General features: G+C 48.4%; 1 protein-coding gene across 3 annotated transcripts; it reads left to right on the top strand.

Moving 5' to 3' along the window:
• Positions 1-1,002: 1,002 nt before the first annotated feature.
• Positions 1,003-25,570, top strand: DAZAP1 (DAZ associated protein 1). Of its 3 annotated transcripts, none has more exons than XM_021547971.2 (12): positions 1,003-1,167; positions 6,797-6,837; positions 7,283-7,449; positions 7,714-7,779; positions 8,311-8,418; positions 10,700-10,748; positions 14,992-15,074; positions 18,311-18,464; positions 20,198-20,227; positions 20,658-20,798; positions 21,594-21,776; positions 24,611-25,570. In XM_021547971.2, the coding sequence occupies exons 1-12, from the start codon at positions 1,136-1,138 to the stop codon at positions 24,781-24,783; spliced, it is 1,227 nt and encodes a 408-aa protein (XP_021403646.1). In that variant the 5' UTR covers positions 1,003-1,135; the 3' UTR covers positions 24,784-25,570. The 3 variants fall into 3 exon arrangements, with proteins under 3 accessions (XP_021403646.1, XP_021403645.1, XP_077644950.1); XM_021547970.2 differs by having other exon boundaries at positions 8,308-8,418; XM_077788824.1 differs by lacking the exons at positions 1,003-1,167; positions 6,797-6,837; positions 7,283-7,449; positions 7,714-7,779; positions 14,992-15,074 and having other exon boundaries at positions 8,312-8,418.
• Positions 25,571-26,278: the final 708 nt, after the last annotated feature.

Below are 26,278 nucleotides of genomic sequence, written 5' to 3'. Positions count from 1 at the left end.
GGGGGTCCTGGGGGTCACCGGGGGGTCCTGGGGGTCACCGGGGGTTCTTGGGGGGTAACCAGGGTGTCCTGGGTGGTCACCAGGGCAAGGCCGGAGAGAGGGTCCCAGGGGGCTGCAGGTGGTGTAGGATGGGCAGTGGGACCCCCGGATGGGCAACGGGACCCCCGGGTGGGCAATGGGACCCCGGGGTGGGCAGTGGGACGCCCGGGATGGGCAATGGGACCCCGGGATGGGCAGTGGGACCCCCGGGGTGGGCAATGGGACCCCCAGGATGGGCAGTGGGACCCCGGGGTGGGCAATGGGACCCCCGGGTGGGCAATGGGACCCCCGGATGGGCAACGGGACCCCCGGATGGGCAACGGGACCCCCGGGTGGGCAATGGGACCTCCGGGATGGGCAATGGGACCCCTGGGTGGGCAGTGGGATGCCCGGGGTGGGCAGTGGAACCCCCAGGATGGGCAGTGGGACCCAGGGGTGGGCAGTGGGACCCCCAGGATGGGCAGTGGGACCCCGGGGTGGGCAGTGGGACCCCCAGGATGGGCAGTGGGACCCCGGGGTGGGCAGTGGGACCCTCAGGATGGGCAGTGGGACCCCGGGATGGGCAGTGGGACCCCCAGGGTGGGCAATGGGACCCCCAGGATGGGCAGTGGGACCCCGGGATAGGCAATGGGACCCCGGGGTGGGCAATGGGACCCCCAGGATGGGCAGTGGGACCCCGGGATGGGCAGTGAGACCCCCGGGTGGGCACTGGGACCTGGGGATGGACAGTGGGACCCCCGGGGTGGGCAGTGGGACCCCACGGAGGCCCCGCCCCCCACGGAGGCCCCGCCCCCCCGCGCGGACTGCCCTTCCCGCCGGCCCCCGCGCGCGCGCGCGGCCACGCCCCTCTCTGCCCCTCCCAGGGCGCGGCCCCGGAGACCCCGTAGCGAGGGGCGGGTGCGCGCGCAGCGGCGGCGCTGAGGGAGCGCGAGCGCGCGGCGGGGGGGGCCGGGCCGGGGGCGGCGGCGGGGGGGGGAACCGGGAACACGGGAACCGGGACACGGCCGGGAGCGCCCGCCCGCGGCCCCACGACCCGCCGCTGGCACCGCCGCCACCGGAGGGAAGAGCCGGGCGCGGCCCCGGAGGAGTCGCCGCCATGAACAGCGTGGGAGGCGCCGACGAGATCGGGTGAGAGGAAGGGGAAGGGCAGCGCGCTGGGACGATGGTGCGGGGTTCGGTCACCTTTTCCCGCAACCTCAGCAGCGGCTCCCGCGGGCCGAGGCTCCCCCGGGCCGGGGGGCTGAGTGGGGACGGATCCCGGGCCGGGGAGGGGGCATTAAGGCGCAGCCGGTCCCGGGCCGGGGGTGCTGTGGTGGGGGGGGGCGGGTCCCGCCATGTTGGGGCCGTGAGGGCGCGCACAACCCCCCCGTCACGTGACCGGCGCGCGCGCGGGGCTGCGGCAGGTGCGCGCGCCCAAGGTCACCCGCCCGCGCCGCTTCCCGCGCCCGCCCGCGCCGCTTCCCGCGCCCGCCTCGAGTCCCCGCCGCCCTCCCGCCCGCACCGCGTCCCCGCCGCCCGCCTCGAGTCCCCTCGCGTCCCTTCGTGTCACCTGACGCGGAGACAAGACGCCGGTGTATGGTGGAGGATTGTCCCGCTTTGCTGGTGCGGCCTCACCTTGAGTCCTGCGTGCAGTTTTAGGCGCCACAGTATAAGAATGATACTGAGGTGTTGGCGTCCAAAGGAGGGCAGCGGACGTGGTGAAACGCCTTGCGGGGAAGCCTCAAGGAGGAGCGGCTGAGGTTACTTGGTGTGTTCAGCCTGGAGGAGTCTGAGGGGAGATCTCCTCGCAGTCTAAAACTTCCTTGTTAGGGGAAGCAGAGTGGCAGCTCCCGATCTCTGCTCTCTGGCACTAGTGACAAAGCCAGAGGGAACGGCTGGAACTGTGTCCGGGGAGGTTTAGGTTGGAGATCAGGGAAAGGTTTTTTTCCCTCAGAGGGTGCTGGGCACTGACTACGCTCCCCAGGGAACGCTCACGGCCCCGAGGCTGCCAGAACTCCAGGAGCGCTTGGACAGCGCTCCCAGGGACAGGGTAGGATTGTTGAAGAGTTCTGGGCAGGGCCGGGAATTGGACTCGATGGTCCTTGAAGGGTCTGTTTTGTGATCCTGTGACCCCGCTGGGAACTTTGTTCTGTTGACTCATCAGGCACCCCGAGGGGTTTGTGGTGGAAGGAGGAGAAGGTGGTGGGACAAAGGCGGCACCAGGAGCTTCTCCTCCCCTCCCTGTTCCCCGCAGGGCTGCCCTCCCGAGCTTCCCTCTGCTGTCCTCTGCCCGGGATGTGTTCCAGCAGGAAAGTCCCGGTTTTAACCGTTCCCGGGGGTTTTGGGGCTTCAAACCGAAAACCTGACACTGGTCTGGTTCTTCTGGCTTGCTTTTAGAATCATAGTGAGGTGGAAGGGACCTTAGAAATCATCCAGTTGCACTCAGTATTATTCTGCTTGAGAGTTGTACCCTGGTGACATTGAAATTATCAGGCTGCAGGCTTGGGCATGGTAGAACTCAAAGCAGCAAAATCCAAATTTAAAAAATCCTTGGCTGGTTCTTCCAATGCAAGTTTTGTCATGGTATTTGCCCATCAGGATTGGTCACCTTATTTGAAACTAGAAACACTTGTGTCCCGTGCTGCTTGCACTGCTTTGTAAGCTGCTTATTTACTGCATGTTCTTAATTTGTAAATCCTAAAAGTACAGGAGGCAGGATAAGTGGTTGGAATATCACATTGAAATGGTTTGGGTTGGAAGGGACCTTAGAGATGATCCAATTCCAGTACACGTTGCATGAGTCTTGTTTAAATAAGTGGTTTTTGCTCTGAAACTGCCTTTTTTTTTTTTTGCTCCTGGGCCTTAATCACTGTTTGGTGTTTTGTGAGAGACCTGATCAGGTCTGAGTTCCCGAGCTGTAGGTGAGTGCCAGGCTCCAGGTTATTCCGTGGAATATCATCAGCTCCCCTCCTGAGCAGGCTGGGCTGTCGCAAGAGTTTGTTCCCAGTCACAGATCCTTCAGAGCTGTAATCACATTGGGAGGAATTGGGGGTTAATCAGAGAGGAAATTTTCTCTATTCTCCTCCCCCAAAAGCACTCAGAGGGAAGATGAGAGCGTAGAACAAACTCAGCTGCTCCAGCCCTCGAGAGGAAGCTCTGGTTTAAAGCTATTGTGAGAGGCAAGTCTGGATGGGAAGTCATGAATTCAGCTGCTTTTCTAGGTAGAGATTTGCAGATAAAACACCTAAGGAAGCTGTAAGTCTTGCAGGTGTGTTGGCATGGGTAGTCAGGGGCCTTGTGAGTGTTATTTGTAGTAATTAATTAATACTTGGGGCTGGTTTGGATGAAGAAAAGTGCTGATCTTGATCCTTTTGTCCTGCAGCTATTGGGGGCTGTGCTGAGGTGTTGATCAGAGCTATTAATCAAACCCCACATTATTTATGTAGAGTTCGTGCTTTTGGTGTTTTTAAAATACCTGTACATGCTTTTTTTACTAATCTTGAGTTGATTTGATCCAGCAGGAAGTATGTTTATGGCAAGAAAGAATACATTAGCAATGAAAATTCTCCCAGGAAGTAGCGAGGCAGAACACTTGGTTAAAATTTATTATACAGCTGCAGCTTCTGAGGAGTCATTATGCCACTTTCTGCTCCTGAGGTGATCCCTGTGGGGAATTCTGCTGCTTCAGGGGTGTTGCACCTGTGAGGAACTCGCTGCTGCTGGTGGAGAGACTCACTGGCCCAAAAGCCAGGCTGGTGTTTGTGCTGTCACCTACCTGTGCTGGAGTGGCTCTGCATTCCAGCGGGGATGGACTGCAGTGTCCTCCAGTCTGTAAGCTCGGAGCTTTATGGAGGTGTGGGCTTTGGGGTGGTGTCAGCACGTGTGAGCTGAAAACACTGAAGAACATGAGGGGAGACTCAGCAGGGCCTGCAGCTTCTTCCCAAGGGGCAGCAGCAACCTCTGCTCTCTGGGAGCAGGGCAGGACCCAGTGCTGGAGCTGTGCCTGGGGAGGTTCAGGTTGGAGATCAGGAAAGGTTCTTCCCCCCAGGGTGTTGACACTGCTCAGGCTCCTCAGGGAATGGTGCCAGACCCGAGGCTGCCAGAGCTGCAGGAGAGTTTGGACAGCGCTGCAGGGATGCCCAGGGTGGGATTGCTGGGGTGTCAGTGCTCTTGGATCCATTCCAACTCAGGATATTATATCAATTTTATACGATTCTATGAATTTAATAACTGCCAGCCCATAAACTGTTAGGGCCAAAAGTTTTCTGGGATTGAGTGTGGGCAAGACCTTGGTTGGAAAAGGGCTGGTGATGCAGGTGAGCATGGAGGCAGGAGCACTCACACACCCATCCTGCCTCACAGCTATCCTGTACCATACCACATCTGGATTTTTGTGACCTTTGGCCCTGCTCAGTGTCTTCAAACCACGGAGGATCCCAAGGCAGAGGATTCCTGGCTTTTGGTATTTCACAGCCTGTGTGTAAACCAGGGCTGTGGATTTCCACAGAGCTGCTGCAGCTGGCCTTGAGCTGCCCAGCTTTGCTGTTTCAGTCCATGTAGGGCGACTACAAATAATTCATGGTGGAATTGGAAGGTTTCAGTGACCTCCCTCCCCGCAGACAGCTTGGTGTTCTCTGAGAACACAGCTGGTACTTCTACAAGGATGTAAAATCAATTAATCTTTTATACCAAGTCATCAAATTTAGTTAAAAACACCCAAAAACAAACCATAACCTCAAATGTGGTCGGTGAAGAAAATGTCGCTAACACATGTCAAAACTTTATTGTGAATATAACAGTAGATCAGCTGGTTTTACTTTGCTATTAGGAAATTAGAGTTGCTTATTTTCCCTAAAAATAACAGCACAGCGGAGGGGTTTGTGTCCTGTGTGTGGAGAGGGAAGGTGGCCGGGGGACAGTTGTGGCAGCCACCGGGATGGTGCAGCCACCTTGGCGAAGCCTGGCTGGTCCCAGAACCTGTTGCTGTTGAGCAAGGCCCTGAGCCCGTGCCAGGAGCCAGCGCGCTGCCAGAGGGAGCTGGGGCACTTTTCCAACCCTTGAGGGAAACCTCGTCATCCCGACCGTGCCTGCAGAAAACAGGCCTGCTCTGAGAGAGGGGAGGGCAGGAGGGCTGGCACGTCCTTGGGCTGCTGTGACACTGGGGGCTCTCGTGGCCTCCTGTGGCACCAGCTCTGTTGTTCGCTGGCTGCTCAAGGAGAGGCTTTGATCAGTGCATAACAGTTGGTCTGTTTCTGTGAAAGACAAGACTCGTGTCACGTCTCGGCTTGTAACTAAGGAACAGAATTTGCCTCCATGGAACCAGGCTCGTAGGTGCTGGGTGGTGTTGAATTTTGTCACTTTGGCTGGTGCAGAAGGGTCCTGACATGATGTCCTGTCACAGAGAAGTGATTCAAAGTGGAAAGGGACAGGCTCAGTGACAGGTTTTGTCAGTGAGGTGCCCTGCTCCACAGGAACTTCCAGTTGCAAGGCTTTCACTTCCCTGGTACTCCCAGTGCACCTGCAGCTCTTACTTGGGGGCTGACTGGGCTCTCTGCCATTACCTGCTCCTGAAAAGAGCAGCTTAGAGGACGTTCAGTTTGTTTTTTTTGTTAGGAGAAATTCAACTTTGCCCATGTAAATGAGGATGCAGGAATTCCCACCACCCTCAGCTGTACTCAGGTATAGGTGAAGGTGAGGAGAAGACAAAGCAAGAAGTTGTTTATTCTTTTTGAGGTCCGATGGAGAACCTGAGGGCATCCCCCAAAAATAAACTATCCCAGTGCTTGTCTGTGCAGAGCTATGGAGCTGTTAACAGCAGAGATTTTCACAGAATCACACAATCTCCTGAGCAGGAAGGGAAGCCCAAGGATCATCAAAGCCTTGCAGAGACACCCCAAAAATCCCATCCTGTCCCTGAGAGCGCTGTCCAAATTCTCCTGGAGCTCTGGCAGCCTTGGGGCTGGGACCATTCCCTAGGGAGCCTGGGCAGTGCCAGCACCTCAGGGGGAAGAACCTTTCCTGATACCCAGCTTGAACCTCCCTGACACAGCTCCAGCTGTTCCCTGGGTCCTGTCCCTGCTCCCAGAGAGCAGAGCTTGATGCTGCTCCTCAGGATGAAGCTGCAGACAGCTATGAGGGTGTTTTTTGGGGTTGGTTCTCAGTACTGACACGGGCCAGGTGTTGAGGTGTCTCTAACCAACCTTTAATTACTGAGTAAATGACTGCTGGAAGTTTTGTCACACCCAGGAGCTGATAAAGAGCTGCAGAGCTGGCAGCCTGGCATGGAGCTCCTGTAGCACCCACCCAGGGCGTTGGGCGTGCTGGGACAGGAAACCCTGCAGATTTGGGTGTTCTTTGCAGAGAAAGAGTTGAATCAGTTTTAAGCAGTTTATTTTGGGGTTTGGCCATGACTTTCTCACCTGCTGGGCACCATCTCGAAACTGGGTTGTACAATGGTTTCACAACTGCTGCTGGATTAGTGCTGCTCTGTTATTTAGTACCTGCTGCACAGGTTTGACTTCTGTCTCAGGCCTGAGCGTGGCAGTTCTGCTTTTGCTTTCACCCCACGAGAAGGTGCTGGCAGCCAAGTGAGTGTTTTGTGGTGAGCGAGGGAGGAGCAGAGAGCAGGCATGAAGGGTTTGCTTCAATCAGCGGCTTTGAGTATGGCGCCAGCTTTGCAGGGCGTGTTGGAGATCCTGTCCAGAAGAACTGAGCTGTGCCTTGAATAAGATGGAGCATCTGCTGTAGCCCCTAAACCTGCCCTGTGTTTTGTTTGCAGGAAGCTGTTCGTGGGTGGCCTGGACTGGAGCACGACGCAAGGTGAGCAACGTGTGCTGCAGGTGTTGGGCCACGGTGAAAACCCAGCCAGGAGCTCTCAACAGGCATTGCTGTGGTGAGGAGGTTGGGCTGAGCCTCCTCCTCTGCTAATTAATAAAACTTTCTGTAGAGACAGCTCAGCTATATGATTATATAAATATATTTTTATATGTTAATTCTTCTAGGTTTATATTGTTCGGTGCTGAAGTTTTTGTCAGCTCAACAGACAACCCTTCTTATAATCACTTTCCTACTGTTTTCCATTTGTATGAGTGGAAATAAACTGTTGTCTGCCATTTGTTTACTGGAAGTAAGATGTGATAATTTTCAAAAGATGAATTTGAAGCTGTTTTCCATATTTGCTGATCTGTTGTCTCATAATTGCAAACACAGTCTGGTGTTGTTAATATTTGGCTCTGTTTAATACTTGCTTTTTTTTCTTTGACAGAAACTCTTCGTAGCTACTTCTCCCAGTATGGAGAAGTTGTAGACTGTGTAATAATGAAAGACAAAACAACAAATCAATCTCGAGGATTTGGATTTGTCAAATTTAAAGATCCCAACTGTGTGGGAACAGTGCTGGCCAGCAGACCTCATACGTTAGATGGCCGAAATGTAAGTTGCTTTTGTGTTATTTTCTTTCCTGCACCAGATTCAAAGATTTGCTTCAGATTCTGGCTCCTTTTTTGCAGAGTGTCAGAGTTAACCTGGTTGTTGGTTTAAATGATTTCTTGTAAGGCAGCTCTTAACTCCGTGGCTTGTATTGCTTTGAGCTCTGAGGAGCTGCATGTCAGCAGGGCTGGGTTCAGCTGCCACAAACGTAACTTTTAGAGCAAAATTCTGCATGCTGAGGTCTGACCAAGCTGGAACTTCTTCCAGATTGATCCAAAGCCATGCACACCTCGGGGGATGCAGCCGGAGCGGACACGGCCAAAGGAAGGATGGGTAAGGAGAGATCCCTGTCTATCCTCTTGAATTCTTTTGGATTATATCCGTGTTTTAAAGGCAGAAGTCTGTATGCAGAACTCGAGTGGAAATTTCGTTTCTAAAAAGTGTCCTTAATTTAGATTTCCATGGGGAGGTCTGTGCAGAGCAGTGTCAGTTTGGGTGTGGTGTTTCCTAAGCTCTTAGTGATGCTTTTAGTGGAGTTGTTCAGATTTGAGAGCAGTGTCTGGAAGGGCACTGGCAGGGCTGATGCTGTTCCAGCCCACTCCACACCCTGCAGCTTCACCAGATTTCAGTTTAGAATGAGTCAGTGGCTCAGAACACAGGCCCTGCGTTCCTGGTCCTCCGAAGAACAGGGGACACTGAACCTCTGAGCTCAGAACGTGCTTCCCTTTCATGCCTGGGAGACTTCAAGGCTGGAGCTCTCCTCTCAGCCTTCCAGAGCCCATTGTTCATGGTTCGGTGTAAAATGATAGAAGCAGCCACCCTTATTGTTCTTCTGATTGAATTTTCTCCTCCTTGATTTAGCAGAAAGGATCCAGGAGCGATAACAATAAATCCAATAAAATTTTTGTTGGTGGGATTCCTCATAACTGTGGCGAGACAGAGCTCAGGGAATACTTCAAGAAGTTCGGAGTGGTGAGTCCTGGGGGGGAAGGTGCCTCCCCTCCCTGCTGCCTCCTCTCACTTTCCTCAAGCTGTCAAATCTGGGGGTAATCTGGACAAATTGCTGGAGTGGCACCTGGATCATTTGGTGAGAAGCTGTAGGGAACATTCATCATCTGGAAATGTCCCTTGGCAGAACCTGCTGCTCATGTGGAATTCACTTTGCTGCTTCTGTCTCCTCGTGTTTAAGTCTACCTGATGCATTGTTCTGTCCCTTCTTCCAAAAACTCCTGAGGTGCCTTATGAATGATTGTTTTTATTCTTACTATTTCCACCCCCATCCCCCTTTCTCTTGATAACTTTCAGCTGGGTAGTTAAAAATGTCTGCTGATTATTTTTTGGGAACAGCGAGTCTCTCAATAGGCTAAATTTTAAGATCCTGGTATTTGACTATGTGTACAGGTAGGTTAAATTTGGATCTCCTGCCATTGTTTGGGGAGCAGTAGCTGCTTTCAAACCATCTAGAATCTCAGTTCTGATGTCCCTAGAACCTCAATTCTAAAACAAACTGCTCCTCATGCACCTTCTTTAATTCAGTTTGTTACCTTGGACTGAAATGACTGTATCTTCTCTCTCTTTTTTTTTTTCTTTTTTTTTTTTTTTTTAGTTAGTTTTTATCTAGTTTTAATTCCCATTTATCCCAGCTCTCATGCCCTCAAGGAAGTGGGGACATATGATAAACTACTGAATTAAATAATTCAGCTGTGAATAAGTTTGAAGAAGTTAAAGATTGCATGAGTTAAATTCAGGAGTGTGCTGGTAAAATGAACTTGATTGGCATTTAGTGTAGTTTTTGATACTTTTTTCAATAACCTTTTTCTGACATTTCTTAGTGGCAGCAAAGGATTTATTGAGAAACAAATTCTTAAATTTATCAAGTTAAATCAGTGTTTAAAATTCCATTAAGATAATTATTTAAAAACACAAAAAAGCAACAGTTAACAACTGTTTCCTTAGCTTCAAATGCTGCAGTTGATTAATACTAAAAACAGGCAGCACGTTCCACGGCTGTGGGATGTAGTTTCCAAAGGCTCTTCCTCACAGACTTGGCTTTCCAGCTGTGCCCTGGATGCTGGGGAGATACAGGGTATGTCCTGCAGGTGTAGAAGGCAACAGCCACAACTGTAAGTGCCCTTAAAAGTAAGTAGTAGCACTTTACTCCTAGTATAGAAATCAGAAAATCTTCCTGGAGTTGTAACGAGTCCCTTTGGAGCAGTGGAGTCTCACAAATGTTTTGTGGCCACGAGAGTGAAGAGCCCAAGGCAGGCACTGATGTTCAGCCCTGGTAATTGCTGGGGCATTAAGGCCAGGGTGAAGAGGATCCAGATGGACCAGGGGAGGGACAGGTCTGGCACTGATTGTCCCATGGCATCATCCCCATGTGGATCCCCCAGCCCAGCTGGGAGCATCCAGTAGGATGTGCTCAAGTGAGTGCAGCAACTCAAACACAAATGTTTTCCAGCTGTAAGTAGAGATAAAATTGTGTCAGACTAAACTAATTTTTCCTCGCGAGTAAAAATATCCTGAGATTGTCTTGAAGATGCAATTTCACAAAATCACACTCATTTTGTGACCACTTTCCTGCATCTGAGAGATTTCAGAGCAGTTCCTTTCAGCTGTTTTAATGTTGACATAAACATTACACATCAGGTTTTGTTTAAATTGCAGCTCACTGTGGTGCTCATTCCGAGAAGAATAATCCTGAAGCCTTTGAACAGCTTGCAATTTCCATTTTTTCTTTTTTTAGGTTAAAATCACGCTGATACTGCTCATCCAGAACTTAGAAGGGTTTTGTAAAGCTGTTTAAAGCATTGGTTTAACTGGTGCTCTGGGCCTCTCTGGTGCTCCAGTAATTCAATCAGAGCTGCATGTTCCTAGAGGTGCCTGCAGCTCAAGCTGCTTTTCATGGCGAAAGTGAAATTGGTTAAAAATGGGGAAAATCATGTGTTAAAAAGCTACAGTGATTAATTGTTGGAAAACAAACCTTTGGGGTGTGTAATAGGCCATAGAGTGGGTACAAACAGTGCAAAATCTCAATGTTAAATTAAAATGTCAGTTGTGATGAGACAATAGAGATGAGCTCAGGCTTTATAAACTCCCAGGAAGAGCAATATTCCCTGTTTTTGTGCTGTTGCTGGGATGATGGCTGCACTTGGCTTGTGCTTTGTGGGTAGAGAGCAGGAACCAGCTGGTGGTGACTGTTCCAGCCCTCCCCTTGTAGCACAGGGAGTAGAATTTCCCTTCTCTCTTCCAGGTCACTGAAGTTGTAATGATCTATGACGCAGAGAAACAGAGGCCCCGAGGTAAAGGCTGATCTAGTTTGTCCTTGAAATTTCTTCATACTCTCCTATAGTCAGATGGCAAACTATTTCACACCATCAGAAAAGGTAGATTTTTTTTTTTTTTTTTCCCCTATGTTGCCTCAGGAAAAAGAATAACTCGCTGGGCAAACATCACTTCAAGTCTAAGACTCTTCATCTCCAGCTTCACTTGGTTCTGTGCATTTCAGCTCAGATGTTTCATGCTCATTGATGGGTTGGGTTTTTTTTTTTATAGTTGAATGAAATTTGATTCTCGAGCCACTCCTGTGGCTTAAGGTACTTTAGAGGGGGAAAAAATAAGTAGATTTTCCTCCTGTTCCACATGAAAGGTACGTTGGGTCTGTAAGTGCATGTGGGGTGCTCCAGCCAGAGCACGAGACAGGGCAGAATCCATCCATCACCTGCTTTTTGTTTTGGTTAAGTGGCTTCACCTCAAATTAAAGAAAAGCTCTACTTAAACATCACAAAATAATTCTAAAATATATATATGTATGTATATTTTCAATTGGGATATGCAATCCCTGTATATTAGATTATTTTTTAAGTGGGGAGGGGAAAAAAACCCCAAAAACCTGGAAGATTCACTAGATATTGAATCAAGGTGGGAACCTTTGGTCAAAATATGAAGCAATTCCATGTCACCCACGTCCCTTTCCATCCACCATTTGTTTGCCAAGGAAGAGGCAATATTTTGGCACGTGAAGCTTAGCTGTGCTTCCACCCTGTAGCATGTTGGACATGCTAGAGAATAGTTTGCCATCTGAACTTTTCATTTCTCTTCTGCCTCATTATTAAGAAATATATTCTTCACTTCATATTTATTAAGCTGTTAAGTCTTAGTTTTATTTTTAATTTAGACATACATCCTTAGTGACATATTTAAGTGTTTCATAGTAAAGTATGGTAATGTTAAGTAAGTTCTTTTTTTTGTTTCTTTTCTCTCTGTGAATTGTTTGACTGTGATTAACGATATCTCTTTAGATTTCTTCTCTCTAGGTGATAATTTATCACAGAGGTACAGGCCAGTTCCGCAGTCAGAGGAGGGACGGGCTTTGTCTTTTATTGGAGTGTAAACGAAGTTTCAATATATTTGTTTTTTTGTTTTCTTGCTTTAGCTCTCCTAATCTTCTCCCAGCAGATACCTTTGATTTAAGCAGCACATAAATTCATCTGTTTCAATGCTTTAGAGCAGCTGGTTTTGGATAGAGGAGACAAAGGCACTGGCATTCAAATGTAATTTGGGGCTGAAGTTCTGAAATATTTCAGTAATTATTATATCATCTCTATCTTTGCAATATTTAATCCCAGCCTTGCAGCCTCTGTGCAAAAGGTACTTAAACATCATGCCTGGTCTGGATTAATCCTGTCTCAATTAATGGCTTCTCTGCTTCAAGCTCTACTAAAAGCAAAACAGGCAAAGGAGGGCTTGGGGTGCTAAGCACAAGTTGCCAGGTCGGGGAAAGGTCTCCACCCACAGAAAACTTCCTCCCCTAATTCATCAGACTTCTTAAGCACTTCTTGGATCCTGTCTCTCTGCCTTGTGTATCTGTGCTGTTCCAGGCTTTTTTTAGTCTGCTGACTAACAGTCATCTCCCAAAATGGCCTTGGCAGTCCCTGGGGGGTGCTAGGAAAAATTCCTCGAGTTTGTATTGGGTACTTCTGGTTGTGCATCCCAGAACACGTTTTCTCTTGCCTTCTCTCTGTGTTCTCTTGCTGCTCTGTCCCCGTATCCTTTTCATGATTGTAGATAAAATTCCAGAGGCCAACTCAGTGCCATCTCTTCTCAGACCCTTCTGAATTTTGCCTTTTCCCATTCACTTTACCACCCTTCCTGTGGAAGTGCACACTGGTTTACTGGTAGGAGGAGGGGAAATGATCCCTGTTCCTAATCCCTGTGGCAACTCCAGCTCCTCGGGAGGCACCAAATTCTCAGGTGATGTCCTTGAGGAGCTGACTGGGGTCAGGTATCCACGTGCCCTTTGCTTCCTCCCAGTCCTACCTGCTCCTGCCAGCTCTGCCCCATCCAACCTCTTCCCACAGCCCCAAGCACAGCAGCCATGTCACATCTCTGAAGGAACAAGGTGGCTTTGGTGCAGTCTCAGCTTCTCCTGTCTCCTGTTCTTGGCCAAGCCAACAGCTGGGAAGGGATTTCCAGGTTCTTGCTCTGTCTGTTCTCCTCCTCCCTTGGCTGCAGACAACTCTGTCAGTCTGGTCTGGTCCTCTTGGATTCCTGCTGGATGCAGTTCATTTCTCCAGCCTGTAACAGAGTCCCGTCCTTCAAAAACTGAAGCTGAAGGTGGTGGGTTTCATCACTTCTGCTTAAAACTTCACCTTGGAGTTCTGCTGTGTTACTCTGATTTCTTTATTCTTCCTTATCTTGTGCTGTCTGACCCTTTTAAATTCCCTTTTAAAAATCTATTTATTGCTTTTCTCAATGACCTCTTGCTCTCCCTGTTCCACCCCTCCAACCCCATCCCACAATCTGTTCCCCTCCTTTAGCTTTGGAATCAAATTCAACAACAACCTTCACATCCAGATGGAATCCATTGTTTTTCTTCCCCGTCTCTTTTTAGACAAAGGCTGGAATACTAAACGTGATTTAAATACAAACACTTTTCCTTTGGCTCCAACACTCGGATTTCTGGTTAACTCAGACAAATATATTGTGATGAAATGCTGCTCTCAGCTTCGAGGCTGCTTTCATCACAGCTCCACAAAACTTCGTTTATACTGCCAGTCTCTTGTGTGTGGGAAATGCCAAGTTTTTTCCTTTTTATTTTCAGTTTATTTTAGTGATGTCTTTTGCTCTTGTTGCTGACAGCAGAATTTGACCTGCTGGAATCTATTTTGGCCTGTATCTTTGTGTATTTTTATATATATATATATATATAAACTTTCTCTACACTAGGCCTCTTTGGGCTTACCCAACGCAGTTGGATAAGCGTGGAGAGACATTCCTGTGCTAGATCTGTATTCTGTAACGCTTTAGAGCAAGATTTGGCTGCTGTCAGCACTAGCTGCAAAGCAAAACGCAAACCAAGGGGGAAATCTTGGGTTTCAGAAAAGCAGAACCGCATCCATGTTCCATAAACGCTTCCCACGCCGCACCTCGGGTTTCTTTTCTAACTTCTATTGCTCTCCCCCCTTTCCTCCCCTCCGTAGCTAATCCAAAGAATGGCACAATTCCTGTACTGCATGTGTCCCTCCCTGCCCTGGGTTGTCCCCACCAGCAGCCAGTGGGGCATGGCATGAAGCAGCCGCCTTGTCCTGGGGGATTAATCACTATTTTGCCACTCTCTCGGCTGTGTCAGCAGCTACAACCTACGTGCAGTGGTTCTCAGAGTGACCTCCAAAAGGGGAGCTTTGCCTCCTTTCCCAGAGTTTCCTCCAAGCATCAAAAGCTGCTGGATCCAGCTGAGCTGCCAGCAGCCAGGTCTGTGTGGTCAGGTGGAAGGGAATGAGCCACCAGCTGGGGGGCAAAAAGGGCTGGGATGTTGTGTGGGTGTTCAAAAGGAAACCAACAGGAAATAAAAGAAATTAAACAGACTCAGGACGTGGCAGCAGCACCACGTTCTGTGTGAGCAACACCTCACAGGGGCTGCCTTGTTGGGAAGGAGTAATGCCTGTTCCCTGCTTTTTCTCCAAGGTGTGGAAAACTTGAGAACCTCTGATGTAGGTTGTTAGTATCTGAAGCTTCTCATTCATCCATGGAGTGGTAAAATTTCTCATGCTTTAACAGCTACATTTCAAAACTAACTTTCTTTTCTACGGAAAATATTCCCTAACTGGAAGCTGGGCTAAGGGATTGGGAGGAAGTTGCTTTGCAGCTTTGGGGAACAGGGATATATGATAGGTTTTCCTTGGGAAGGTAGGCTGAACCAAAGGGAGGAGCAGCAAAGTTGCTTGACTTCAATCTGCTGTCCCACAAATATTTTGATTTTAGCAGTTTTTTTCCATTTCCTGGTAGGTGGATGAGGAATAAAATCAAATTAAAAGCCGGTTAACAAGCTCAGTTCGAAGCTGCATGCGCGCAATCGAGACGAGGCACTAAAGCCTCTTCACAGGAAGTATCCATTGCAATTTCCTCAGAGTTTTTGCCAATTGAACACAAGTGTCGTTATCTGAAACCCCTGCTTGAACCCTTGGTCTGCCCCTAATACTGTTCATCATCCTGTTTTGTGTCACAACACCCTGCTACCTTGATTCACTCTTCGTCGTTGGCTAGGTTTTGGATTTATTACTTTCGAGGACGAACAATCAGTGGACCAGGCTGTCAACATGCATTTTCACGACATCATGGGCAAAAAAGTGTGTAGTTGTAGTTTTATTTTACCTTAAGAAAGAACCAAGTCTTGGGTAACGAGCGATTTCACTGGGGAATCCAACTTAATGGTTGATGGGAGAGCACAGCAGTCCAAATGTCCAAATTCAAGGCTTTATCCATGGAGGTGGGGAAAGTCTGAGTTTGCTGGAGAAGGGCAGTTAGGATGGGGGCAGCCTGGGGGAGGGAGGGCTTGGAAGCCTGAGGGTTCAGGCTGTGGGCTCTGCTTGGGGTGAGGCCTTGTGTGTACAGACCTGGGGGCTGCTCTGGCTGAGCAGATGGACTGGGATCCTCATCACCGGGGTGAACTGGTGCTCACTGCCTCTGCTTGGAGCACTGCTGTGGTGCCAGGAGAGAAATCCGTGATTTTTCTGTTGGAAAAACAGAATCCCAGTGAAATCTGAGTTCTTCAAGGCTTGGTTTAAGATACCACTCCTTCAGATGTGTACTCGATACTCAAATCTCGAGGTGGTGTCAGATGATCTGCTTTATATAATCTTAAACTTTAAAAGAAAAAGGGAGGAAAAAAAAAACATCCTGAAGGATTGGTTTTTTTAAAAAATTGGGTCACTTACTGTGAAACTTTGATACCAACCCACGTACTCTATATAGTATTTAACCACAATGCAGTTAAGTGACCTCTGGTTGTTTCATCTTCATACTGTGTTGTCAGCAAATGGGGCTTAGATAGGGAGAAAAAAAAAAAAAAACAAACCTAAAAGCCAAATAAATTGTTGCAGGACACCCAAGTTTTAAATATAAGGAAAACAGTAATTTAAAGAAAAATGAACCACAGGAAATTCTGGTAAATTTAAGTCCTTGCACAGTATATCCAGATTTTAAACTAAATGTTAAAACTGTTAAACTTGAAGTAAGGGAGTTCATGGTGACACAGAAGATTCTTGCATTCCTTAAATTATTGCGTTGTGTGAGTTTTTAATTGTCTTTGAAGTCTTTTATGTGCTGGTATTTCATAAGCTGTTCCTTGGCTAGCAGGGGACACACTCGGCATATCAGTGGAGTTCTGGTTCATTTTGCAGTGTAATAATGCCTTTAATTCCTGTGAACTTGTTTTGGGGTGGAGGGCTGGGTGGTTTCCTGATAATGGGAACAGAGAAATGAGCTTGTGAGATCCAAACCATCAGTTCTTGGTGTGATGCTCTCAGGTGTGAGCAGGTGCAGTAAATCACACAGGGGTGTGTAAGGATCACCTGTATCCCCAACATTCCCTGATCTGCCCTTGGAATTGCCTTCAGCAAGCCCTTAAAGTGGGAGCTGATCCCCCAAAGCAGCAGATCCAAATGGGAACAAAGGATAAACATCCACGAGGTGCTGGGAGAGGATGGAGAGCCCAGTGTGAGCCTCTGGATGTCACCTCATTGCTGCTGACACAGCACTGGGACTTGGAGTTCTCAGTGTTCCCCAACAAACCCAATTCCAAACTGAAATAATTGATTTTTGCCCTTCCCCTCTGCCACTTTCAGTGACCAAAAAAAAAAAAAAAAAATCAGGATTCAGGGATTTTTAGCTCAGATTAATAGAGTTGCCTCAGTTCTTGGGGTAACGTGGGCTCTAGACAGGTGTGGAATTTGAACATCCCTATTGCACAGGGAATTTTCAGTCCTCACTTTGACAGTTCCCTGCTTCCAAGTGTGCACTGAAAAATTAATGGGATTCTTCCACAAGGATTAATGAGCTCCAGATCCCCTGCTCTCTCCCTCACTGCCTAATCATGCCTGCTTTAAAAATGGTATCTCTGTCTTTTTGGTAATTAAAAAGGTATTGCTGAAATGAATCCATATGTTGTTGAAAGGAGGGGGAAAAAATTAAAATTGCAAGAAGGCCTCTGCTTTTGTAAGCAATAACCGAATTCCCTCAAGGCAAATGTGTTAAGACTCATTAATTTGAGTCCTTTGAAAAATTCCCTTGGTTCCTCTCTGGAAGGGCCTTGAGCTGACAGAGATTTGGTTACTGTCATGTCTCATGTCCTTGGGGCATTGGCAGGGGGGCTGCGGGGGGCTTTGTCCTTGCCTTGTGCCTGTTTCCTGTTTGTTCTCCAACATGAATGGCTTTTAAGACATGGCAGGAAGAATTCTGAATACTTTATTTTCCATACTACTCAGGCCCATTGATGATAGAGATTTATTTTCTTTGTACTCTGGCACCCATTAAAATTAATCATGAAATGAAAAAAAAAAAAAAGCCTCAAATTCAGCAAGTGCTGAGAGGGTTTCATTAAATCAGAACTGGATTTTTTTTTTTTTTTTTTTTTTTTTTTTTTTTTGAGAGGTTTATGTTGAATGTGCAGCTTATTTTAAGTAGGTCAAATGCATTTACTCCATGGCTGGGAACACTAGGACATTTTATCTTGGAATGAAATAAGTTAAGCACTGTGGTTACTGATTTTTAAAACAGGAGGGGTTTTGTCACTGACTTAACACAGTATGAAGATTGCTTCTTATTGACTCAACTGTCCATTTTTATTACTTGCATGTTTGTTTACTTTTTTGTTAGATGTAATGTAAGATTCTCTTATCACATCCATTCCCTCTGACATTGTTTGAGTTAACTGAGATTCTTTAAGCGTTAGCCTGGGGAAGGTAAGTCTTTATCTTCCATTAGACATTTAAATAAAATCTTAAGTTTAAAAAAAAAAGACAACAATACAAAAAAAAAAAATCTCAAAAAATGTGTGTTTCTCAGGTATGAGCAGAGCTGAAATTGTAGTTAGATGGGGTGGGTTAAACTGTCACTTCCAAATGGACCCCAAACATATTTGGTTAAAGCATTAGTACCCTTTTTCAGAGCAGCCTCTTCACTCAAAATTCTGTTTTTTTTTAAAGTGAAAACATCATCTTCTTATCTCCTGCCTCGAACATGAAATCAGTCTGTCATTATTGTCCAAGATTCTGCTGGTTTAAGTGCAGAGCTGCTGTAAGAGGGTACTGCTGTTTTAAGATTAAAGCCAACGAGACCGAAGCGATCTGTAGGATGCTTTTCTCGGAATCCCTCAACAGTAGGACTTGTAATGCCTTACCATCACCTACACTGTACCTGAGAAACATTGTAAATTACCGGCCTTAAGTTTTAATAATTAAGTACTTAGACATAAGTCATATAAGCTGCTAAGTGTAGTCTTAAGTGTAACTGCGGGTGTGTGTGAGGGGCCGGGGGGCGCGGGGCCGCCCCAGCCCCGCTGAGCGCTGCCTCTCTCTTTGTTCAGGTGGAGGTGAAGCGTGCTGAGCCCCGCGACAGCAAGAGCCAAACCCCGGGGCCGCCGGGGGCCAGCCAGTGGGGAAGCAGGATCATGCCAAGCGCTGCCAACGGCTGGGCAGGGCAGCCCCCTCCGACCTGGCAGCAGGGATACGGCCCCCAAGGTACTGCCCGCCCTGTAGGAATGTGCCCACACGTTACCCTTTGTCCCCTTCAAAAGGAAAAACGCACAGAAGTTTCTCAATTTGGTTAAAAGACACCTCATAGGACCTTGGGGACTTCACCTTAGGACCTTGGGGACTTCACCTCAAACTTAAGGACACCCAATTGGACAGGAGCCAAAAAGTCCAGCCTAATCAATTCCCTAGAAAAGAAGAGAACAAAAGAAGTAAATCGCTTTTGTGAAGTGGTTTAGCAGGAGCGAGCACCCCTTGCCCTGACTCGGCTTTTCTCTGTAAAGAGATTTTTTATTTTTGCCTTTTATTAAAACTCTTGGTTTCCAACACTGTCACAGGAGCCATCCTGCTTCTTTTATGCCACCTGAGGTAGCTGAGCTATCAAGGATATAATGCTTTCTTCTGAGAGCTTATAAGACCAGGCTCAAGAAAACAGAAAGCATTACCACTCCCTCCCTGCCCGGCCTTTCCAGCTTGCCACACTTCGGTTTCACACTGCTTTTCCCAAAAATCCGTTTCTTTGGCAGAAGGCAGTGCCAGGCCTGTCCCAGGTGCATTCCACCTGTTCCCTTTGGAGCTGCCTCTCCCCACATGGAATCCCCATGGATTGGGGGAACTCAGAGAAGGTGTTGGGAAGGCTCCAGGTGTGACTCCAGCTGTGGAGTGAGCTCTGCACAACACCCCAGTGACAAATCTGGCTGAAATATGGCTTTTCAAGGGTGAGGCAGCTTCAAAGGAAGTTATCAGGAAAATCTGAAAGGGATGAGGGGGAAATGGATGGCCTTGCCTTTGAATTTTATTGCTTAATGTAGCTTGGGAAAGCACCAGGCAGCTCTGGTGCAGGGAGCACTTGGTGCACACCAGGAGCCCTGCGGGGCTCGGGATCAGCCTGGGTTTGATGGCTGCAACCCCCCCAAGATTCCAGAGGCAGGGTAAACATGCCGAGTTCATCCAGAGACAATTTTGATAACTTCTGGAGAAATGCAGAGGGATAATTGAGTTGCTGTGACTTGCTTGCTCTGAGAGATGAGAAATGTTCACCTGGGGGGCTGCAGGGAGCGTGGCTGCTCCATCCCCGCTCTGATGGATGGAAGTGCAGCACAGGGATTGCTCATTTCCCCACGGTGCTGATTAACTTGAAAGCTGCAGCTGAGGGTTGACATTGTGCACAGATGTGCTAATCTGCAAACTGAGAAACTCCCATTATTTTCCATGCAGTGATTAGTAGGGAAAATGATACCTGATCTCCTGGAAAGATTAATGTCAGACATGAACGCATTTATCCTTCAATCTCAGCACTGCACAAGGGATGGGAAGGGCTTTTTTTATGCTTCAAAAACTGCAAAAATAACTGATAAACCTGGTAGTAAATTAAGAATCCCTTGGATGTGTAGTCTGCTGGGGTTCTCCAGGGTTTTGTTCTCTGTAGTACTGTAATTTCTTGCACTTGGTATGTGGCAGCTCTCAAATGCTCCATCTGATTTGGGTTTGGGAACTGCTGTCTTTTCTGAGTGGCATTTGCTGAATGATTCAGAGTCTTTCAAGAATTACACATTCAGAAATAGTCCCACAATGTTGCTTAGGCCATAAAAATAGCTCTATAAGGGACACGGGGAGGATACCCAGTCTATCCCAGAGCCAGATCCTCCTTCTTGCATCATCCCTGCTCCGGAGTGCGCAGCTTCACTGATGTTTGAAGCTCTTTTTTTGTTCTGTTGTAGGGATGTGGGTGCCAGCTGGACAGGCAATTGGTAAGTACATTATATGGGACCAATTCTGAAAGAAAAAAATCCTCCCAAGCACGGGTGCAGCTTCTGTGAGCATTCACAGTGATTTTTGGATTTCTGTAGGATTTAACCTACATTTAAAAGCTTGATTGAGTTTGTCCTGGAAGAACGGAGGGGAAGACAGTGGCTTCTTAGCAGCCCAGTAATGGGAGCTGACACACATCCTGCTGTTCCAGCCACATTAATTTGTTACCAAGGGATTACATGCTAAACTGCAATTATTTACAGTGGGGATACTTGGAGGACAAATATTTCCCAAAGTGAGGATTCATAGAAGGCTGAACCTGCGTTTGCAATCCACCCAACAGCCTTACCCCATCTAGAGGAAGCTGACTCCCGCAGCAGCTCCTTGGTATTCATTGCTTCAGTTTTTGGGTTTCTCTTCCTTTTCCAGGTGGATATGGACCCCCTCCTCCAGGCAGAGGAGCTCCTCCCCCACCACCACCATTTACCTCATACATAGTCTCCACACCTCCCGGGGGATTCCCGCCTCCACAAGGATTTCCACAGGGCTATGGCACCCCTCCACCATTTAGTAAGTGACCCCCAGGAGCTGGAGCACATCCAGCTCCACATTCAGCTTTTCCTCATTTTTTGCTGGACTTGGATTTCCCCCTGTGTTTCACCTATCCTTAATTATTTTTCCCAGATTATATCTTCCGAGATATAATTAACTGTGGCATTATTTTTTTTTTCTTGGATTATTTCATTCTTGGATGCAGTAATCATTTCTGTTCTCTAGTTTAAATCTGTGTTGCTAAATAAATTTAGATACATTGTGCACCTTTGTTAGGACATCTAAGAGAAAACTTAGAGCTCACTGCTGGTGACCTGGGCCAACCACAGGCAGGGTTTTTTGGAGGAGCTTAAAGAATTAAGGTCATAACTGGGACTGGAAATACAAATAGGATTTTAGCACCTACCTCTCAGGCCACCATTTCAAAAGTCTTGTCAGAAGCCTGGTTTAAAGAAGGTGGAAAATAGTATCCAGTTATCTCGAGATAACTTTTTCCTCCTAAAATCTTGAATAATACTGCTGCCTCCTCACTTGTCATGTCTGTAAGCACAGAGTTTGGTCCCCAGTTCTGCTTTATCCCTTTCTCTGTGCTGGCCCCTGCAGCCTCTGCCTCTGGGGGGGGAATTTCTCCTACCTGTGCCGGGTGAGTTGCTGAGATCTTTGGGCTGTGGGGGTGACCAACGTGTCAAGGTGAATCTCTGCAGCCACTGCTCACAAACACCTGGATTCAATAGCCTCAGAAATGTTTGGTTTAAGTTGTAGCATCTCTAAAGCCAAACAGGACGCTGATGTTCACCTCTTCTGTCCTTCCAGGTTTTAGTTATGGTGCTCCACCTCCTCCACCTGACCAGTTTGCCCCTCCTGGAGTCCCCCCTCCACCTGCCACTCCGGGGGCAGCACCACTCGCTTTTCCTCCTCCACCACCACCATCTCAGGCAACTCAGGACATGAGCAAACCCCCGACGGCTCAGCCAGAATTCCCTTACAGTCAGTTTGGTGAGTAATGCTGGAATTTATCCCCTTTAGTCCTGAGTACAGAGCCTTGGGCACAGCTTGCTGCAGGCACTTCTCTGGGATGGGAGTGCTCCACCAGCTCAAGCCGTCCTTGGAATCATGCCATGTTCTAGCTAGAGGGAATTTTCTTAGCTCTAAAGTGTTGCTTTTGTGCTGTAAAATAACTTCAGGGATTTGTGCACTGCCAGGATGAATTCCTGGTGTCCGCTCTCCCCAAACCTACAACTAAAACTTCCACTCCAGGAACTTCACAGAGCTTGTAGTGAACCTTTTTTTGTGTCTCCAGACCTTAGAGAACAGACTTGAAGAGTAAGAGCAGCTGGAGAGACAGGCAGTGCATGTGTAAGGATCCGAACCAGTGCCTTTTCCTCTCTTTTCTCATCCCTTCCCCATCTCTCTGGAGGTGCAGTTCTGTGCAAAGCTTTGTTGTGCTCCGTAGGTAACTTTGAGATAGAAGGCACTGAGCTAACAAGTTTTACAGCAGGCAGGCAGTGCTACGAAAAACAAATTCTTTTTTAAATTGCTAGACAACTGCCTGTGCTCCAGAGTAAAATTTCTGCTGTGGCTCCCTGAGGGAGCTCAGAGGGAATTCTCATTCTCATCTTGCTTCTCTCAGCCCTGTTTTTCAGCAGTGCTCTCCAAATATCTCTACAGAGATCTCTCCAAAGAGCTCTGTACTAATGTTGTTTTTAAGGGATTGTAATTGGTCAGTTTTCACTTCTGAAGGGAATTTTGCATGCAGCAGCCTGTGCATTCAGGCTGTTCTCTGCTGGAACACGTTCTGCATGTGGTAGTGCTGCTTTAAGTTCCTGCAGAAACCACTATGAGATGAAAACTTCACAAAATTTATTTAAATAGATAATATTCAAAGTTCCAGCAATGTAAAGCAGCCTCTGAAGGAAGATGAGCCTCTGAGATGTGTTTGTGAAGCAGCATATTCTCATGTTGATGAGTTTGAAATGTTTTTTCATTTGTTTCTTAACAAATGATTTCATCAATAGTTTTGCCCTTGTCACTTGAAGTTTTTCTTGTTCTGCCAGAACTTGGCTCTTTGCAGATTTTTTTTTGGAGTGGGTTGGACTCTTCTAAATAAAGCACAAATCCCTGCACAGCCAGTTACATCAGTGAGGAGCCAGAGTTTGGGAGGTGTTGGAAGTTTAGGAAGGATCTGATGGAGAAGAATTTGGTGGAGAAGGAGTTTTCATCTGGAGCTGTGGTGACAGGACAAAGGGAATAGCTTCCATCTGGAAAAAAATAGGTTTAGACTGGATGTTAGAAAAACTTCTTCACTGTGAGGCTGTTGAGACCCTGGCATAGATTTTCCAGAGAAGCTGTGGCTGCCCCATCCCTGGAAGTGTCCCTGATTTGCATATATTTACATAAAATTGTAACATTTTTGTGCTTTAAAGAGACACAAAATTCCCTAATGAGTGTAAGGCGCTGTAGGGTTTATCCTGGGCAGTGTCCTAAATCCTTTAGTGTGTGCACCAGGGATGAGTGTCAGCACTAACACTCACCCTGCAAAATCAAATTAATTAATTACATTAATTTAAAATAATTAAAAATTCATTATCTCCGTGCAGGGCGCTCTTGAGGCTCGTCCTTGCAGTCCCCTCGGTTCTGATAGGATGGCTTTGTGTGCTCCACACCCTTCAGGGCACACCCCAAAGCTTTGTCTGTACTCCCAAGGTCAGGCTGAGCAGGAGGAGGAGCCTCAGGCAGGCCCTGGGAAAATTCCCTGGTGTTCCTTGCTGGACCTGTTGGAGAGAGGCAGGGACAGCGCTCAGGTGCTGGGGTTTGTGTTGGGGCAGTGCAAGCAGGTTTTATCCTGGTGATCCCTCCAGGCTCAGGTTTGGAGACCCTCAGAGCACGCAGCTGGCACAGCCCAGGGCAGCAGAGGGCTGGAGCAGAGCCAGGCGTGGCAGCAGCAAGGCACTGAGTCCTCGGTGGCTGTGCAGGTGTGTGCACGCTCTGGGTTTCCTTCATCATGAGCAACCTGAGCCCTGTGCTGAGCTGCACCACTGCAAGGAGAGCAGCTCCAGGGTTGTGTTTTTCCACTCCAGCCTCACCCCTTGGCAAACAATCCCCCTGTAGTTTTGGGCACCTGCTTATCTGTGTCTGAACAAATGCCAGGAGGAGCATTTGCAGCTCCCAGAGCCCGAGCTGGCTGTGTTTTAGTGCTCATTAATGTCAGCAAGTCCTTGAGGGACAGGCAGAGCTTGAAATTGAACTGCTGAAGACGTGCTAAGAGACTTTGTTTGGGATTAAGAGAGTTAAACCTGCTCTAAGCCTGCACAGAGAGAGGCAGCACTGCAGAAATGCTCTTGGTAATTAGGAGCCTTAATAGCATCTTTCAGAGCAGGGGCTGGCACTGATGCCAGGATTAAGAGTCATATTTAATTATGAGAATTTGAATTAAATTTCTCAATTTCTCAGTCGTCTTAAAGTTACATCTAGTTGTAAATTTTGCGTTGGTAGCAGGGATTCCAGCCAGTCTTCTCTCTTGGAAAGAAAACCCCTGTTTTTGTCCCTGTCCCTAAATTCTGTTCGCTCCAGAGGGGCCTGTGGTGCAAGTCCCAGCCCGAAATCAAACTGCTCCCAAAGCAGATGGTTGAACTGCCAGCCTGGCTGGGATTACCCTTCCTGCACAGCTTTTCCCTTCTGCTTTTTGCCCGTTTCCCCTCTGAGGAGGGCCGATCCCTGCCGGACGCGGAGCTCCTCGGGGCTGTGCTCCTGGCAGGGAGCGCTGTCAGCTGCGGGATTCACACCCGCGGCCGCTCCTGGAAGCTCATCCTGTGCCTTTCCCTTCTCCCCAGGGTATGGACAAGACTTGAGTGGGTTTGGACAAGGTTTCTCTGACCCCAGCCAGCAGCCCCCTCCCTACGGAGGCCCCTCGGTGCAGCCCTCCAGCGGCCCCCCGGCCGGGGGCAGCGGCTTCGGCCGGGGACAGAACCACAACGTGCAAGGATTCCACCCCTACCGGCGCTAGCCCGGGCTGGCAATCAGGGAGTGCTGTCCACAGGGATCTCTGGGCCCAGCTGAAGCCCGGGAGCCCAGACTTGTGAACTTGTGACAATCACATTACTTGATGGAAGAAAAACCTAACAACAGTTTTTTTTTTTTTTTCGGGGAGGGTGGGGTTGGGGGCAGATGGCTTCTGAAGGCAGAGCTGTGGGTGTTTGGACTGCAGTTTTTAAAGATTTTCCTTTTCTCTAACCCATCAGCACAAATAAAGAAAATGTCACTGGTTCAAATTACAGGGTTTTAAAAACGTCTTCAGCTTTAATTCAAAACTTCAGGTTTCTTTTTTTTGAAATTATTTTTCCTGAGCCTTTGTTTTACCGTATATTGTAAACTTTTATGTTTAAAAGAAAAAAAAATATATACATTTACAGATTGTGAAATTTTTAAGAGAAATTTTCTACTATGTATGCTGGCTTATTTTTTAATTTAAAACAGGGTTTCCGTGAGCGCTGTCGGAGGCGGGGGAAGAGCTGCAGCCCCTCCCTCCCTCCCTCCCTGCCCACGGCAGCGCTGGGGCGGAGGGTTCCGAAACTCTGGGAGTTGACAGAAACCTGCTGAGTGTATTTTGTTGTTTGTTCTGGGGGCAGAGCCGGGCCGGGGCAGGCGCAGGAGCTGCGCGAGGCACGCGGGGAGCGCTGGCTCCGGCCTCCACCACATGTGGATTTCCCTCAGGCAAAAAGGTTTTGGTGCGTTTGGCACTGAGCAGTGCCAAGCCCTGGTTTGAATAAAGACAAGAACCTTTGGATTAGAAACACCAGCCTGTCTCAATTTTTCTGGGGTTTTTTTTTGCTTTTGTGAGTGTGGGTTTTCTGTGGAAGCCCCTTGGCAGCCCTGGGAATCCTTGGGGCAGCTTTGCTGGGCCTGTGTGGTGTCACCAGCTGTGCCCCCAGACTTGGTGTAATTAATCACTGTTAACGAGGTGGAGCTGGGGCCGTGTTGGGATATGTCTGTGCTGTGGAGGTCACTCCTGGCAGGAGCTGCATCAGTTCAGAATTCTGTATTTTGTGTGGCTCTGGTTCTGCTCGCTGTGAATCCTCTGGGCTCAAATCCTCCTGGCTCTGCTCCTCGCTCCGTTCCATCCCTGAGCTCGGAATTCCTGCTGGAACGGGAGCTGCTCCAGGGCTGGCAGTGCAGGTGTCGCTTCTGAGACCGACCGAGCTCCCCCGGAGCTGGAAAAGGCACGGCACCACCTGGAGCAGAGGACACCCAGCATCTTCACCCTCTTCTGGGACAAGCCTTTGCACTTGGCTCCCGTCTGCCAGCAGCAGCTCCTCCAGGACCCTGCCAGGCCTGACCGGATCAACCGGTGCCCAGCGACCGGTTCTGCTCAGCCGCGCCCGGCGTGTCCCACGCTGACCGCTGCCTCCCGTGCGAGGGTGACGCTCCCCTGCACCGTGAAAAACCAAGGTGGAAGAGCAAGGCGCCTTCCGAAAACAGCGTGGGGCGCTCAGAGCCGGCCC

Source organism: Lonchura striata, chromosome 28, assembly GCF_046129695.1.
Source record: "Lonchura striata isolate bLonStr1 chromosome 28, bLonStr1.mat, whole genome shotgun sequence".
In the NCBI taxonomy this organism is placed as follows: Eukaryota; Metazoa; Chordata; class Aves; order Passeriformes; family Estrildidae; genus Lonchura; species Lonchura striata.
The sequence above is the reverse complement of the archived record's forward strand: the minus strand, read 5'-3'. Positions and strand labels throughout refer to the sequence as shown.